The sequence below is a fragment of the Salvelinus namaycush genome, chromosome 1 (assembly GCF_016432855.1).
Source record: "Salvelinus namaycush isolate Seneca chromosome 1, SaNama_1.0, whole genome shotgun sequence".
NCBI lineage: Eukaryota > Metazoa > Chordata > Actinopteri > Salmoniformes > Salmonidae > Salvelinus > Salvelinus namaycush.
Window position 1 is genome coordinate 64,128,222 of NC_052307.1, and position 14,227 is coordinate 64,142,448.

Consider the following 14,227-nt stretch of genomic DNA (forward strand, 5'->3'; position numbering starts at 1 on the left):
CACACAGGCAGGGAGGCAGGGACATCTGGGGCTGAGTCATCTACAGTAGGCACTTTTTCACCTTTTGGTCGCAGGACTTGTCCCTGGGATCTAAGAGCTTAAGAGCCCCTGCAGCCCCCAGCAATGGAATGATAACACACTCAAAGGGATTCTTCTACTGTTTCATTACTTGACCTTCCTTCCAAGTAAAGGGAAATGTTGCAAACAAGTTCTACAGTCTAAAACGCATGAGATATTCTAGATCAGGCTGGGGTATTTTGGCCTCCGGTGGCCCCCTACTTTTCACAACCTCTTTTCATGGGTGGTAATTTCAGTGCCTGTTCAGCTCTGATACTCAGACAGTTCCACCAGGTTCATCAGACAGTTAGCTAAGCACCTCTCTTCGTCTAACATGACGTAACACATTCATGTGTGTACAGTCAAGGCCCCACATGTCTTCATGACAGAGCTGAATAGAAACTTGAACTGGAATATCCCACCTGTGCCAGAGAGACCTCCTCTGCCCCCCTGGTATGGCACTGTCACAGGACTACCACAGGGTGGTGCTGTGCTCTGGCCCCCTCTAGAGGGCAGTATCATAGACTTCCTGCTGTAGGGCAGGGATAGGGTTGGGGGCGAGGTCCCGCTGCGGCAGCATGGGAGCAGGGGGGTGGTCCCACACAGGGTCTCTGATGGAGGGGGGTGTGAAAGGAGGTGGAGGTCCAGGGACCATAGGACTCTGGCCCCTCAGCTGTTCCCTAACATCCTGCTCTAGACTGGGAGGCACTACCAGCTGGTCCTCGGGGTCCTGCTGGGCAGGGGCAGTGAAGTAACCCGACTTCTTCTTAGGGGCCTCCACGGCTACCTCAATGAGGTTGTGGCTATCTTCCGGGGCCACCACGGAGCCGTTGGAGAGCTTCTTCCCAAAGAGGCTGCAGGTGGAGGGGGACTTCTTTAGGTCGGAGATCTCCCTGCCACACACAGCCAGCAGGCAGCCGTTAGTGGCTGACACCACCACGCTGTTCTGACGACGCATCTTTCCGTTGGGGTAGTCTGAGCGCGTCTTGTCCAGGTTGTGGTCCTTGGGGCTTGCGGCTGGCCCAGAACGGATCTGGAAAGCACAGCAGTGGATGTCCACCTCCACCTCCAGCTTGCTCCCGTTGGAGATGACTCCCTCTAGTGGAGCCTCGTCATCACTGTCCAGCCCGTTGTCAGACTGGTTACTGGAGAAGGTGGCACAGGAGGGCTGGCGCTGGAACAGGACTTGGTGGGGCCCCCCTACCCCAGCTGAGCCGGGTCCCGCGGGGGCACAGAGCGTGGCTGCAGGGTGGAGGCTACAGCGCCTCTCAGGTCGGGCCGTGGGGCCAGAGGGGTGCTCGTCAGAGGCCGTGGAGCCCGCCTCACTCCCCACCTCCGAGGCCGAAGTCTCGCTGTTGAACTCTGAGGCAATGCCACTGCTGGAGGAGGGTGTGGCCGGTTCCCCTGGGGGAGCAGTGACAGGGAGGGGTGTTGGAGGGGGTCCCCGGGGTTCAGTACCAGTATTACCATGAGGGGTCTCACAGGTACAGCTGTCCTCCCCGATGTGCAGGGATACCACCACCGCCCCCACATTGTCCCGGCAGCCGTAGCTCTGGGCCAGCGTGCAGAGCTTCTTGGCAGCTGCGCGGGGGTCCCTCACGGCCTGCACGGTGCACACGGCCTCCTGGTAGGACACCCTCTCAAACAGCGCCCGGTTCCCCAGGATCAGGAAGTCATCTTGGGAACACAGGGGCTCGGTGCGTACCCATGGCTTGGGCAGCACCCAGGGAGACAGATAAGAGCATCCCAGCAGGCGAGAGCAGCATGTCACTCCACTCACCTTGTTATCCTGCAACACAAAAACACAGGAGGGGACTCAGCTCTGCACTTTGAATACCTCTGAGCACAAGGCATCACATCAAACGTTAACTAACAAGTAGATCTTAATGAACACAAAGGCCCTCACAAAGACGTGCATTCACACACGCCTGACTCCCCACAGTACCTCAGTGATGATCGCCTTGCTGAGTTTGACCCTGTCCATCTCTTCGGTGCTCTGCTCCAGGCTGAAGACCTTGGAGAGGGGCAGAGGCTGGCCGTCTCGACACAGCACCGCCTGGCAGCTGCCCACGTTGGCCACCGTCAGGCTGAAGTAGCTGCCCAGCTCCGACGGCTCGTGGTGGATGTAGCAGAGCAGGGCAGATGCACCCAGCTTCTGACCAGCCATGCCCAGTTTCCTGCATCATACAACATAGAATGCAACTATCAGCACATGCCCTGCAATTAGCTAGCTTCTTTGTTAAATAAACATTAAAAGTAGACCATTATGAATATTCATTATGTTGGTATTTACAAAAGTTAATTACTAGCTAATGCAGTTGTGATTTAAGTTAATCAAATGTAAATGAACACGGGATAGTACAATTTTAGGCTTGTCTTCCCTAAGATGCAACAGTATTTCATAGCACGGGCGCAACTTTCATTGGGACGGCGGGGGACATGTCCCACCCACATTCTGAAATTGCATTTTTGTCCCCCCCAGTTTTATCTTTGGAATGTGATACAAAACGAAGCAACAGTGTGCTTTAGGACCATGCGGACGCCTGGAGCGGTCAGGTAGGTTGTTTGGAGTGTGTATCCAACTGGATAAAAAAAATAATAATAATAATAATGATGCCCCCCCCCCACTTCAAAAACCAAAGTTACGCCCCTGATTCATAGAATACTGAAATTTGCCTACATTTTACTTGTATTAGAGTAAAAGTGTCTGTGTATGCATGATGCTCATACCTGTGTGAGGTGAGGAAGGTGTTACTCATGTACACACTGTCCACACTGGAATGTAACAGCTCCTCCGACAGCACATCTCCCATGGTGCACTGCAGCAGACGAGGAACCTCCTCATTGCGGTCCCCGTCGAAGACGCCATAGGCCGCCTCAACACTATCCCCAAAGCGGTCCACTGCCAGCACAGACACACACAACCTGTCCCCAAGGAAGAGAAAACACTGTATGTATAGATAAGATAAACACAAAAAGTGTAAACAAAATGTGTTTACATTTTATGTGTGTAAATCCCGTTATACAATCTTGCTCATAAGCATACAATCTTGCTGAAATTCAAGCCAAACAGGAATAACTCATCTATACTTGAACACAGTGAGACAGAGCCCTATTCCTACGGAGGCAGCCGGGGCTGAGTGTTACCAGACACGGCCCCCTGTGACACTGTGGTGGTCATGACCCTGTGAGGCCCTGTTAGGGCAGCAGCCAGGCAAACTGGGCACCCATCAATGATGCAGGGGACACTGCTTTATACCCATTGTATCCACAGGAAGTATTAGGCTTCACCGTCTTCCCTACTATTTAACAAGATCCGCTGCCCAGGGGCCTAGATGCCAGCCCCAACAGACATTCACCCAGGCAGTGGAAGCTGTGCTGGGGCTGTACAGTTAGATAACTAAGTAACTCCTCCATACATGCATATGATAGCCCCGGGTAGGGTTTAAAATAGGATCCCAGCCAAGAGGCAAAGCAGAAAAGAAACAGGTTGATATGGACTATGAGAAGCACATCCTCTTCTCAGACCATTTAATGTAGTGCTGCTCACAGCGATTCCCTGAAAAAGGAAATGCTTCTTAAAGGTGCTCTCTAAAACCACACGTGATCGCATAATCCCATTTATACCCTCATCAGATTGTCATGAATTAGGGCTTCACTCAGGCAAAATACACTTTATGATGCTCTCTCGCATACATGCTCACTCACTGTCTCATAATGTAACTCTCTCCCTCAGCCCTCCTCCCTCCCTCCCTTCTGCTCACTTGTTCCTCTGTCCGCTCATCTCAGAGTAGCCGTGATTCCACAGGGTGGAGGAGCCCAGGGAGTCCCCGGCCATCATGGCTGGCTTCTGGTCCAGCTTCAGGGTGGTGATGTGACTGAGGAGAGAGACACAAAGAGATGGGGGCATTACCTCACCATGCACTGGGCCGAACCATAATTCACACTGTAGCACAGGTAATATTATTTATCTCATAGCTTATCCAAGTACACCAGCGGCCTGATACTATGCTGTGCAGTGTGACACTGTGGTCTCTGTGTGTCACCTGAACAGGTTGAGTGTTTTGTGCTCCAGCAAGAGACTGCTGTTGCCAGTCAGGTCCAGTTCGTGCAGGGTGGCCATTAGAGAGTCTGGCAGTAGGATCTCAGTCAGCTCATTACAGCTCAAGTCGACCAGCTACACACACACACAGGGTGGAGGGAGAAGATAACACACACTGTTACACGGTATAACATTGTAATAAAGACATACACATCTAAAAGACATATGCATAAACAAAACACAAACTAGGACTGACGCCATTTAGTCGATTGTTGGTTGACCGAGATTTCTTTAGTCTAACAGTGCACAAGACACCTGTCTCAGTGGACTAATCCATTGCGGAGGCCATGGGGATGGCACAGTCCATCACTCTAAGACATGTGATACTGAAATTGTATATGGTTATATTATGTACAAATAACGGTACAACACTAATAAATCGAATATTATTTAATAACAAATGCGCTTTCTCCCGCATTGGATACGGTCGCTGTCCGCGGTTCTGAAACATAACCTTCAGTGCGCCGTAGAATTGACGCCTTTCCCTATGTCGCTACGTGCATAAGAGCAAAGTTAACCAGCATATTGGGATTGAAAACAATGTGGCGGAGCCAGCAGAAGCAGAGACAAGGAAACAGCCCTTGCCTTAGCCTAATTGTCAAAAAACTATTTGAGGAGATAGGAAACCCCATCTTAACTGTAAAATGTCTTTACAAATCATCCATATGCACTGCCGTTCAAAAGTTTGGGGTCACTTAGAAATGTCCTTGTTTTTTAAAGAAAAGCTACTTTTTTAGCGACTCCGGGATGCTGGCCTTCTAGGCAGAGTTGCAAAGAAAAAGCCACATCTCAGACTGGCCAATAAAAATAAAAGATTGGCAAAAGGACACAGACACTGGCCAGCATCCCAGAGTCGCCTCTTCACTGTTGACGTTGAGACTGGTGTTTTGCAGGCACAATTTGATGAAGCTGCCAGTTGAGGACTTGTGAGGCGTCTGTTTCTCAAACTAGACACACTAATGTACTTGTCCTTTTGCTCAGTTGTGCACCGGGGCCTCCCACTCCTCTTTCTATTCCGTTAGAGCCAGTTTGCGCTGTTCTGTGAAGGGAGTAGTACACAGCGTTGTACGAGATCTTCAGTTTCTTGGCTATTTCTCGCATGGAATAGCCTTCGTTTCTCAGAACAAAAATAGACTGACGAGTTTCAGAAGAAAGTTCTTTGTTTCTGGCCATTTTGAGCCTGTAATCGAACCCACAAATGCTGATGCTTCAGATACTCAACTAGTCTAAAGGCCAGTTGTATTGCTTCTTTAATCAGAACAACAGTTTTCAGCTGTGCTAACATAATTGCAAAAGGGTTTTCTAATGATCAATTAGCCTTTTAAAATGATGAACTTGGATTAGCTAACACAACGTGCCATTGGAACACAGGAGTGATGGTTGCTGATAATGGGCCTATGTAGATATTCCATAATTTTTTTAATCAGCCGTTTCCAGCTACAATAGTCATTTACAACATTAACAAATGTCTACACTGTATTTCTGATCAATTTCATGTTATTTTAAATTGACAAAAAAGTTGCTTTTCTTTCAAAAGCAAGGACATTTCTAATTGACCCCAAACTTTTGAACGGTAGTGTATATCTACAGAAATAAGACAGATCCTGCTTCTGTTGCCTGTTTGAGTGTTTGTTTAATAGCCTACTGATTCCGTGAACACCAAGTCTCATGCAACAGCAAAATGTCAGATAAAGCAATTTCACAGATTCGTCTGTTTTTAATCTTTGCTATGCTGTAATTTAGGTTTTACAATTTTTGGGGGTTAGTACAGACCGGTATTACTTATAATGTATTTAGATTTGTTTACACTGTTCCAAACAGGCGGGAAAATGATATTGTAATCTAACAGCACCTGTTTGTCACACATAATATGCACCCAGCTCTCGCTCCTATACCCTCCTTTTCCTTGATCTCCTTCTTATTGTTACAATTATCATTATGAGCATCATTATAATAATAAGTAATGTCGTTATCATTAGTAGGCTTGGTATAGTATCCTTGTATAACCACCATCGCGCTGTAGGCCTAAGAGCGTGTCCTGTTTAGCATTAATACCGTAACTTACTTAGACCTATATTTCAATATATAGGCTACTGTACCAATCAATCAATCATCAATTCGTTCATGCCATCACACAGCATATGAGACATTCATGCTTTGAAATGCAATCAAGCATTTTAGTTTTAAAATTAAATAACAAAGGGGGCTTTGAATAATTAGCCTAAACAATAAATAAACCTCAATTCACAAATGCATGCAACTGATTTTAGTCTGCTGTAATAAAGGCTTTACCTATTTATTTATTTTCGTTAGAACAGACTCTGGTACACTTATTTAGTGTTTTTTACACTGTTCTAAATGGTCAGAAAAAATCTAATATTTTAATCTAAACAGCAACTGTTTGGCACACAACCAGTAAACATTCGCCTGTTTTGAGTTTCTTTTTCACATCCTCCACATCCATTTTGCTGTCATGTGTTACTGTGTTCAGAATTTGTTATAACCAATTTATTGATGTGATTATGATAGGGCCTGACCTATAGCCTATTGGTCACATGTGATGAATACATGTTTCACGTAAAGAGAGAAAGGTTGAAGGAATAGGGAATGTTTTTCCTAAACAAATTAGAGATCTCGGTAACAGAACTTTTCAGTCAGAAACAGGTAATGGCTGTAATTATGTTGCAGCTTCAGCATGGACAGCGCAATAAACACTTGCTGTGCTGGGGTGCCTTTTTGCTGCAGCAGGGAGGAGAGAGACAATGTGCACCAGTCACACAGGCACTCGCTGTCATTTCTTTTTTGACACAGTGTGACCATCGGGATCTTTGAGTCATTTGTGTCTTAATTATTTAATCAAACAGTGGGCTTAAAGCATCAGACAAGCTCAGTGCAAATGTAGTTGATTTTATTAGGGTGTGTCTGTCTATATATTGAAAAATACATTTCAATGTTTTACTCTCGGTCAACAAATATTTATTTTTTTTAGTCGGGGGCAGCCCTAATATAAACAGATATGAGTGAAACTGACCTTGATCTCTGGCAGGTTGAGGATCTCGGGGAACACACTGATGTGGTTGGAGTGTGCTATGAGGGTGTGTAGCCTCTTACAGCTGGACACAGTGGAGGGGATGGTCTTCAGCTTGTTGCCACTCAGATTCAGCTCCTCCAGCAGCTCCAGTTTACTCAGTTTACTGCACACACAGAGCAGTATAGAGATGTCTCCACCACAGAACAATGGCTCATATCAGATCTAGAGAATAGCTACAGTATATTAGGAGCAATAGAAAACATTTTATGTCTAGAGACGCAATCTCTAAAGTAGTGGTTAACCCCCTGTGTAGAATACGTCCACTGATTGAAGGCATTTCCATTCTTCATAGGTACTGTATGAAGGCAGTATAACTGGGTGTGGAGTTGGTTACCTGGCAGGGAAAGAGAGCAGCTGGTTGTAGGCCATGTGCAAGACTCTGAGGTTCTGGTGTCCCACCAGCAGGGCAGCGCAGTTCTCATTCAGTTTGTTCCCCGTCAGGTACAGTTCCTGGAGAGTGCTGAGGCTCTCCTCTGATTGGCTGCTGGGGGGAATTATCTCCAGGGCATTGGCTGACACGTTCAAGTACTTTAGGCTAGGAGGAGGAGCAGAGAGCGATGTATGTAAATAGGAAAGAACCCAGAATTAATTGCCAGTGATACAAGTGATGTAAATGTGTAATATCAAGTCAACATTAGATGATTTAGACAGAACTTCCTCTTAAAGCTGTTATGACAGAGGAGAGTTAAATGCTCTTGTTACCAACACTCAGGCCATACATTTCCTTTAACAAAACAGATTCAGATAAAGGATGACAGGGAGAAAATCAATAAGAATACATCTTCTAGTGGTGGCTCTTTTAAAACACTGAGAAACAAACGTTGTTGACCAATGAGGCACTTTACAGCCGTCACACTGGCGCTCGATGTCTCAGCATGGGAGACAGAGTAGAGTAGCCCAGGCCTAATGGGTGCCCAGGAAACAGTAGAGCGTCAGGCTGTTGGTGGAGGGGGGGGCTCACGTTACAGTCCGACTCTCTGACTGGTCCCCAGAGCCACACCCTCCAGAGCCTGGCAGACACAGCCCAGTGGACCCAGTCAGTCCACCTCTACTGGAGCAGCTAACCAGGGCCATCACATGTCTACGTGAAGTAAGACATCTCTTACAGACTGCAAACCAATTTAAGCTAGATACATCAACCACATCAAATATTTATACTATATTTCTACTGCATGATGTAAGGAGGATGTACTGTAGGGCAGTGTTTCCTTTCAATATGCCCGATCCTGTTTTGTCCTTTAATTGGTTGTTGTGGTTGAATAGAGGCACAGTGCCACTGCTGCTCCGGGGTTTAAAGCAGCAGCAGTAGCGTCCTCCGGCCCAGGGGAGACAGAGCATCAGCTGCAGCCTTCAAAACACCTGTCAGGAATGGAGAGAGAGGTAGAGAGAGGGAGAGAGAGGACAAACGCCAAAGAGAAGGGTAGGAGAGAGGGTGGTGTGAAGAGAGAGAGGAAGGGGGATTGACCCACTTTAAGGCCTTGTAGAAGAGGCTCTCCGGGAGCTCGCCTAGCTTGTTGTGCTGGAGGTCGAGTACTTCCAGGGGGACGTGGTCAAGTAGGTCAGGCAGTCTCTGGAGCCTATTGTTCCCAGCCAGCAGCTTCCTCAGACTCAGGCTGCTGAGCAGTCTAGCGGAGGGAGATGAAAAGAAAGAGAAAGAGCTAAAGAGAGAGAGAACATCTCCTGCTGTGAATTTGATCACTTCTGAAACTGGGGGAAATCTTGATGTACAGAAACTCCACAGCCAACAAATCCATCAACGTCTTTTTCAACTTGGCAGCCTAAAGATACCAACACAGCACAATTTACTCCAGAAAGAATAACAGAGGTCTCATCTGCAGCTACGCCGTCAAGACGAATATTATCTTGTTTGCGAATGCTTTGGTCTATTCAAATGCAAATATAGTTGTGTTAAAGGGTAACGTTAAATGATGGGTGCTTTGAGCAGAGTGCTCCAGCACTGTCATACTGAGATCACAGTCTGCTGACAGAAAGACGACAAGCTGTACGTTGGCTTCACACAGCCAATGAAATCCTCTCATCAGCTGACTGTCAACACATCTGCTGATGTTTTAGGCACAGTTATTTCTGGCCGGACATTGGCTAAATGATGCCCAATGTTAATCAGATTAACATGGTGCTCATTCTAATAATAATTGCAGAATGTTTAAAAGCCAAATCCGGATGATACGAGATGGACAGGTTAAACATATAGCACAACATGATGGACAAAGTAACGGCCTTTAATCTACCTTAACAAATATGCATGTTTAGAACATCTTTAGATGCATAACTAGATGAGTTGGAAGTGAGGAGTTTGAGAAGGACGAACTAGTCCTCGTAGGGAGACTAACCTGGCTGGTAGTTCAGACAGGAAGTTGTGTGTAACATCCAGCACCTCCACCTTCCTACTGTCACACACCCAGTCTGGAAGGTACTCCAGCAGGTTCCTTTTCACAGAGGTCACAGTCAACACAGTGGTCAGAGGAGATATGACCTTTTTACCTCCAACTGTACATATACAGTGCATTTGGAAAGTATTCAGACCCCTTGACTTTTTCCACATTTTGTTACGTTACAGCCTTATTCTAAAATGGATTAAATTGTTTTTTCCCCCTCATCAATCTGCACACAATACCCCATAAAGACAAAGCAAAAAACTGAAATATCACATTTACAAGTATTCAGACCTTTTACTCAGTACTTTGCTGAAGCACTTTTGGCAGCAATTACAGCCTCAAGTCTTAGGTATGACGCTACAAGCTTGGCACACCTGTATTTCCATTCTTCTCTGCAGATCCTCTCAAGCTCTGTCAGGTTGGGTGGGGAGTGTTGCTGCACAGCTATTTTCAGGTCTCTCCAGAGATGTTCGATCGGGTTCAAGTGTGGGCTCTGGCTGGGCCACTCAAGGACATTCATAGACTTATCCGAAGCCACTCCTGCGTTGCCTTGGCTGTGTGCTTAGTCCTGTTGGAAGGTGAACCTTCACCCCAGCCTGAGGTCCAGATTGCTCTGGAGCAGGTTTTCATCAAGGATCTCTCTGTACTTTGCTCTCCTCGATCTTGACTAGTGTCCAAGTCCCTGCCGCTGAAAAACATCCACACAGCATGATGCTGCCACCACGCTTCACCGTAGGGATGGTGCCAGGTTACCTCCAGACATGACGCTTGGCATTCAGGCCAAAAAATGTAATCTTGGTTTCATCAGACCAGAGAATCTTGTTTTTCATGGTCAGAGTCCTTTAGGTGCCTTTTGGCAAACTCCAAGCGGGCTGTCATGTGCCTTTTACTAAGCAGTGGCTTCCATCTGGCCACTCTATCATAAAGGCCTGATGGGTGGAGTGCTGCAGGGATGGTTGTCCTTCTGGAAGGTTCTCTCATCTCCACAGGGGAACTCCGGAGCACTTTCAGAGTGACCACTGGGTTCTTGGTCACCTCCCTGACCAAGGCCCTTCTCCCCCGATTACTCAGATTGGCTGGGCGGCCAGCTCTAGCAAGAGTCTTGGTGGTTCCAAACTTCTTCCATTTAAGAATGATGGAGGCCACTGTGTTCTTGGGGACCTTCAATGCTGCAGAAATGTTTTGGTACCCTTCCCCCTCGACACAATCCTGTCTCGGAGCTCTATCTACAATTCTTTCGACCTCATGGCTTGGTTTTTGCTCTGACATGCACTGTCAACTGTGGGACCTTATATAGACAGGTGTGTGCCTTTCCAAATCATGTCCAATCAATTGAATTTACCACAGGTGGACTCCAATCAAGTTGTAGAAACATCTCAAGAATGATCAATGGAAACAGGGTGCACCTGAGTTCAATTTCGAGTCTAATAGCAAAGGGTGTAAATAAGATATTAGTTTTTTATTTTATATACATTTACTAATATTTCTAAAAACCCGCTTTTGCTTTGTCATTATGGGGTATTGTATGTAGATTGATGAAGAAAATTGTTTTATTTAATCAATTTTAGAATAAGGCTGTAATGTAACCAAATGTGGAAAAGTGAAGAGGTCTGGATACGAATGCACTGTATATGAAAAAAGGTACCAATATACCAAGTTCATGATGAGAAGAATAATGTTGATGGATTAATAACATTATTAACACCTCTTCCTTACTGATTGAGAAACTGAGGCCCTGGCCACACAGCACTCACCGTGATAGGTCCATCTGTGTCAGCTGGTTGGGTACTGGGTAGATGTTGACTGTGGTCAGGCCTGTGGGTAGAGGAAAAGCAGTGATCAGCAGCCAAGCTAGTGATGGCTATATGCATTATGTAACAGTAACAGTGGTAGAGGGCCTGGAGAGACAGGGCCAGGGAGGGAGGTGCTACACTCACGGTTGCTGCTGGCGTGGAGTGTGCGCAGGGTGAAGCCACTCAGTGTTAGTGCCCTCAGCTGGTTTCTCTGACAGTGCAGGGTTTCCAGGCTGCAGATGGAGCTCAGGTCCAGGGTGGCCAAGTGGTTGTCCCTCAGGTCTAGCTGGGTCACCTGCTTCACTGCCTCCAGGGCCTCACTCTTCACCCAGCGTAGACCGTTCAGCCTGCTTACAGTACACAGCATTAACACCCAGGCCTCATACGATACACAGCATTAACACCCAGGCCTCATACGGTACACAGCATTAACACCCAGGCCTCATACGGTACACAGTATTAACACCCAGGCCTCATACGGTACACAGTATTAACACCCAGGCCTCATACGGTACACAGTATTAACACCCAGGCCTCATACGGTACACAGCATTAACACCCAGGCCTCATACGGTACACAGCATTAACACCCAGGCCTCATACGGTACACAGCATTAACACCCAGGCCTCATACGGTACACAGCATGAACAACAAGGCCTCATACAGTACACAGTATTAACACCCAGGCCTCATACGGTACACAGTATTAACACCCAGGCCTCATACGGTACACAGCATTAACACCCAGGCCTCATACGGTACACAGCATTAACACCCAGGCCTCATACGGTACACAGCATTAACACCCAGGCCTCATACGGTACACAGCATTAACACCCAGGCGTCATACGGTACACAGCATTAACACCCAGGCCTCATACGGTACACAGCATTAACACCCAGGCGTCATACGGTACACAGCATTAACACCCAGGCCTCATACGGTACACAGCATTAACACCCAGGCCTCATACGGTACACAGCATTAACACCCAGGCCTCATACGGTACACAGCATTAACACCCAGGCCTCATACGGTACACAGCATTAACACCCAGGGGTCATACGGTACACAGCATTAACACCCAGGCCTCATACGGTACACAGCATTAACACCCAGGCCTCATACGGTACACAGCATTAACACCCAGGCCTCATACGGTACACAGCATAAACAACAAGGCCTCATACGGTACACAGCATGAACAACAAGGCCTCATACGGTACACAGCATTAACACCCAGGCCTCATACGGTACACAGCATGAACAACAAGGCCTCATACAGTACACAGTATTAACACCCAGGCCTCATACGGTACACAGCATTAACACCCAGGCCTCATACGGTACACAGTATTAACAACAAGGCCTCATACGGTACACAGCATTAACACCCAGGCCTCATACGGTACACAGCATTAACACCCAGGCCTCATACGGTACACAGCATTAACACCCAGGCCTCATACGGTACACAGCATTAACACCCAGGCCTCATACGGTACACAGCATTAACACCCAGGCCTCATACGGTACACAGCATTAACACCCAGGCCTCATACGGTACACAGCATTAACACCCAGGCCTCATACGGTACACAGTATTAACAACAAGGCCTCATACAGTACACAGTATTAACAACAAGGCCTCATACGGTACACAGCATTAACACCCAGGCCTCATACGGTACACAGCATTAACACCCAGGCCTCATACGGTACACAGCATTAACAACAAGGCCTCATACAGTACACAGTATTAACACCCAGGCCTCATACGGTACACAGCATTAACACCCAGGCCTCATACGGTACACAGTATTAACAACAAGGCCTCATACGGTACACAGCATTAACACCCAGGCCTCATACAGTACGTAAGCGAAAATCAACAAGGGGCTATGCATTCACGACGTGGAAGGTGTGTTCCAACACGATGCGCTAGCGGAGTGGAACTGACCTTTCAAGGAGTTGCATTTTCCAGAGAATACAGAGCCCCAAGTTGATTATCCCTTTTATACCATAATAATACTATGATTTAACACATTTACCACTAGAAGTGTTAATTTAACAATGTCAATAATGTTTTCAATTTGACTTTGCTTTCAAAAGCAGCTCAAACATAGAACATGTAAGAATTATAGCCATTGAATTCTACCCTGCTGATATACCGTGCGTTATAGGGAAATAATGCACACTCTAGAAGGCCCTTCAAGCCAGTCAGAAATTAGTATTCAACAATACCATGGTATAAACAGCATTATTAACTGGGTGATTCGAGCCCTGATTGCTGATTGGTTGACAGCGGTGGTATACCACGGGTATGAGAAAATATGTATTTTTACTGCTTTAATTACGATCGTAACCAGTTTATAATAGTAATAAGGCACCTCGGGATGTGTGGTATATGGCCAATATACCACGGCTAAGGGCTGTATCCAATGAGTCGTGCCTAAGAACAGCCCTTAGCCGTAGTATATTGGCCATATACCACACCCCCTCTGACCTTATTGCTTAATTAACACACAGGCCTCATACACATAGAATTAAGATATTAACATCAACATGATGTTAAAGCACTGGCTTCAGACAAACAGAACACTGGGTTAGAATGCTGACAGCAGACATAGACACAAGACAGAACATAGTCAACAACTAGAAAACAAGTATTGGTGCTCCTCCTCCAAACCAGAGGCCAGTTCAGGTGAGGAGTGGAGAAAAGCATTAGTCCATCCATCCTCTTTGCCTGGCTGATGAGTTCCAGACTGCCCCTGTGTGTCTCCCTG

At 46.7% G+C, this 14,227-nt stretch overlaps 1 protein-coding gene across 2 annotated transcripts in view; it reads right to left on the reverse strand.

Annotated features, from left to right (window-relative positions):
• Window positions 1-202: 202 nt before the first annotated feature.
• Window positions 203-14,227, reverse strand: part of LOC120056142 (PH domain leucine-rich repeat-containing protein phosphatase 2-like) — a 50,071-nt gene continuing 36,046 nt past the window's right edge. Inside the window, exons 9-20 of one of the 2 annotated variants that reach the window (XM_039004356.1) lie at window positions 11,584-11,786; window positions 11,401-11,461; window positions 9,602-9,697; window positions 8,720-8,875; window positions 7,585-7,785; window positions 7,191-7,353; window positions 4,104-4,234; window positions 3,822-3,935; window positions 2,788-2,982; window positions 2,003-2,234; window positions 1,291-1,846; window positions 203-1,242 (exon numbers count right to left, since the gene is read on the reverse strand). In XM_039004356.1, the coding sequence (XP_038860284.1) occupies window positions 563-1,242; window positions 1,291-1,846; window positions 2,003-2,234; window positions 2,788-2,982; window positions 3,822-3,935; window positions 4,104-4,234; window positions 7,191-7,353; window positions 7,585-7,785; window positions 8,720-8,875; window positions 9,602-9,697; window positions 11,401-11,461; window positions 11,584-11,786 (2,788 nt within the window). In that variant the 3' untranslated portion in view covers window positions 203-562. The remainder of the gene's footprint in view (window positions 1,243-1,290; window positions 1,847-2,002; window positions 2,235-2,787; window positions 2,983-3,821; window positions 3,936-4,103; window positions 4,235-7,190; window positions 7,354-7,584; window positions 7,786-8,719; window positions 8,876-9,601; window positions 9,698-11,400; window positions 11,462-11,583; window positions 11,787-14,227) is intronic. The other variant, XM_039004349.1, reaches the window with a different exon arrangement.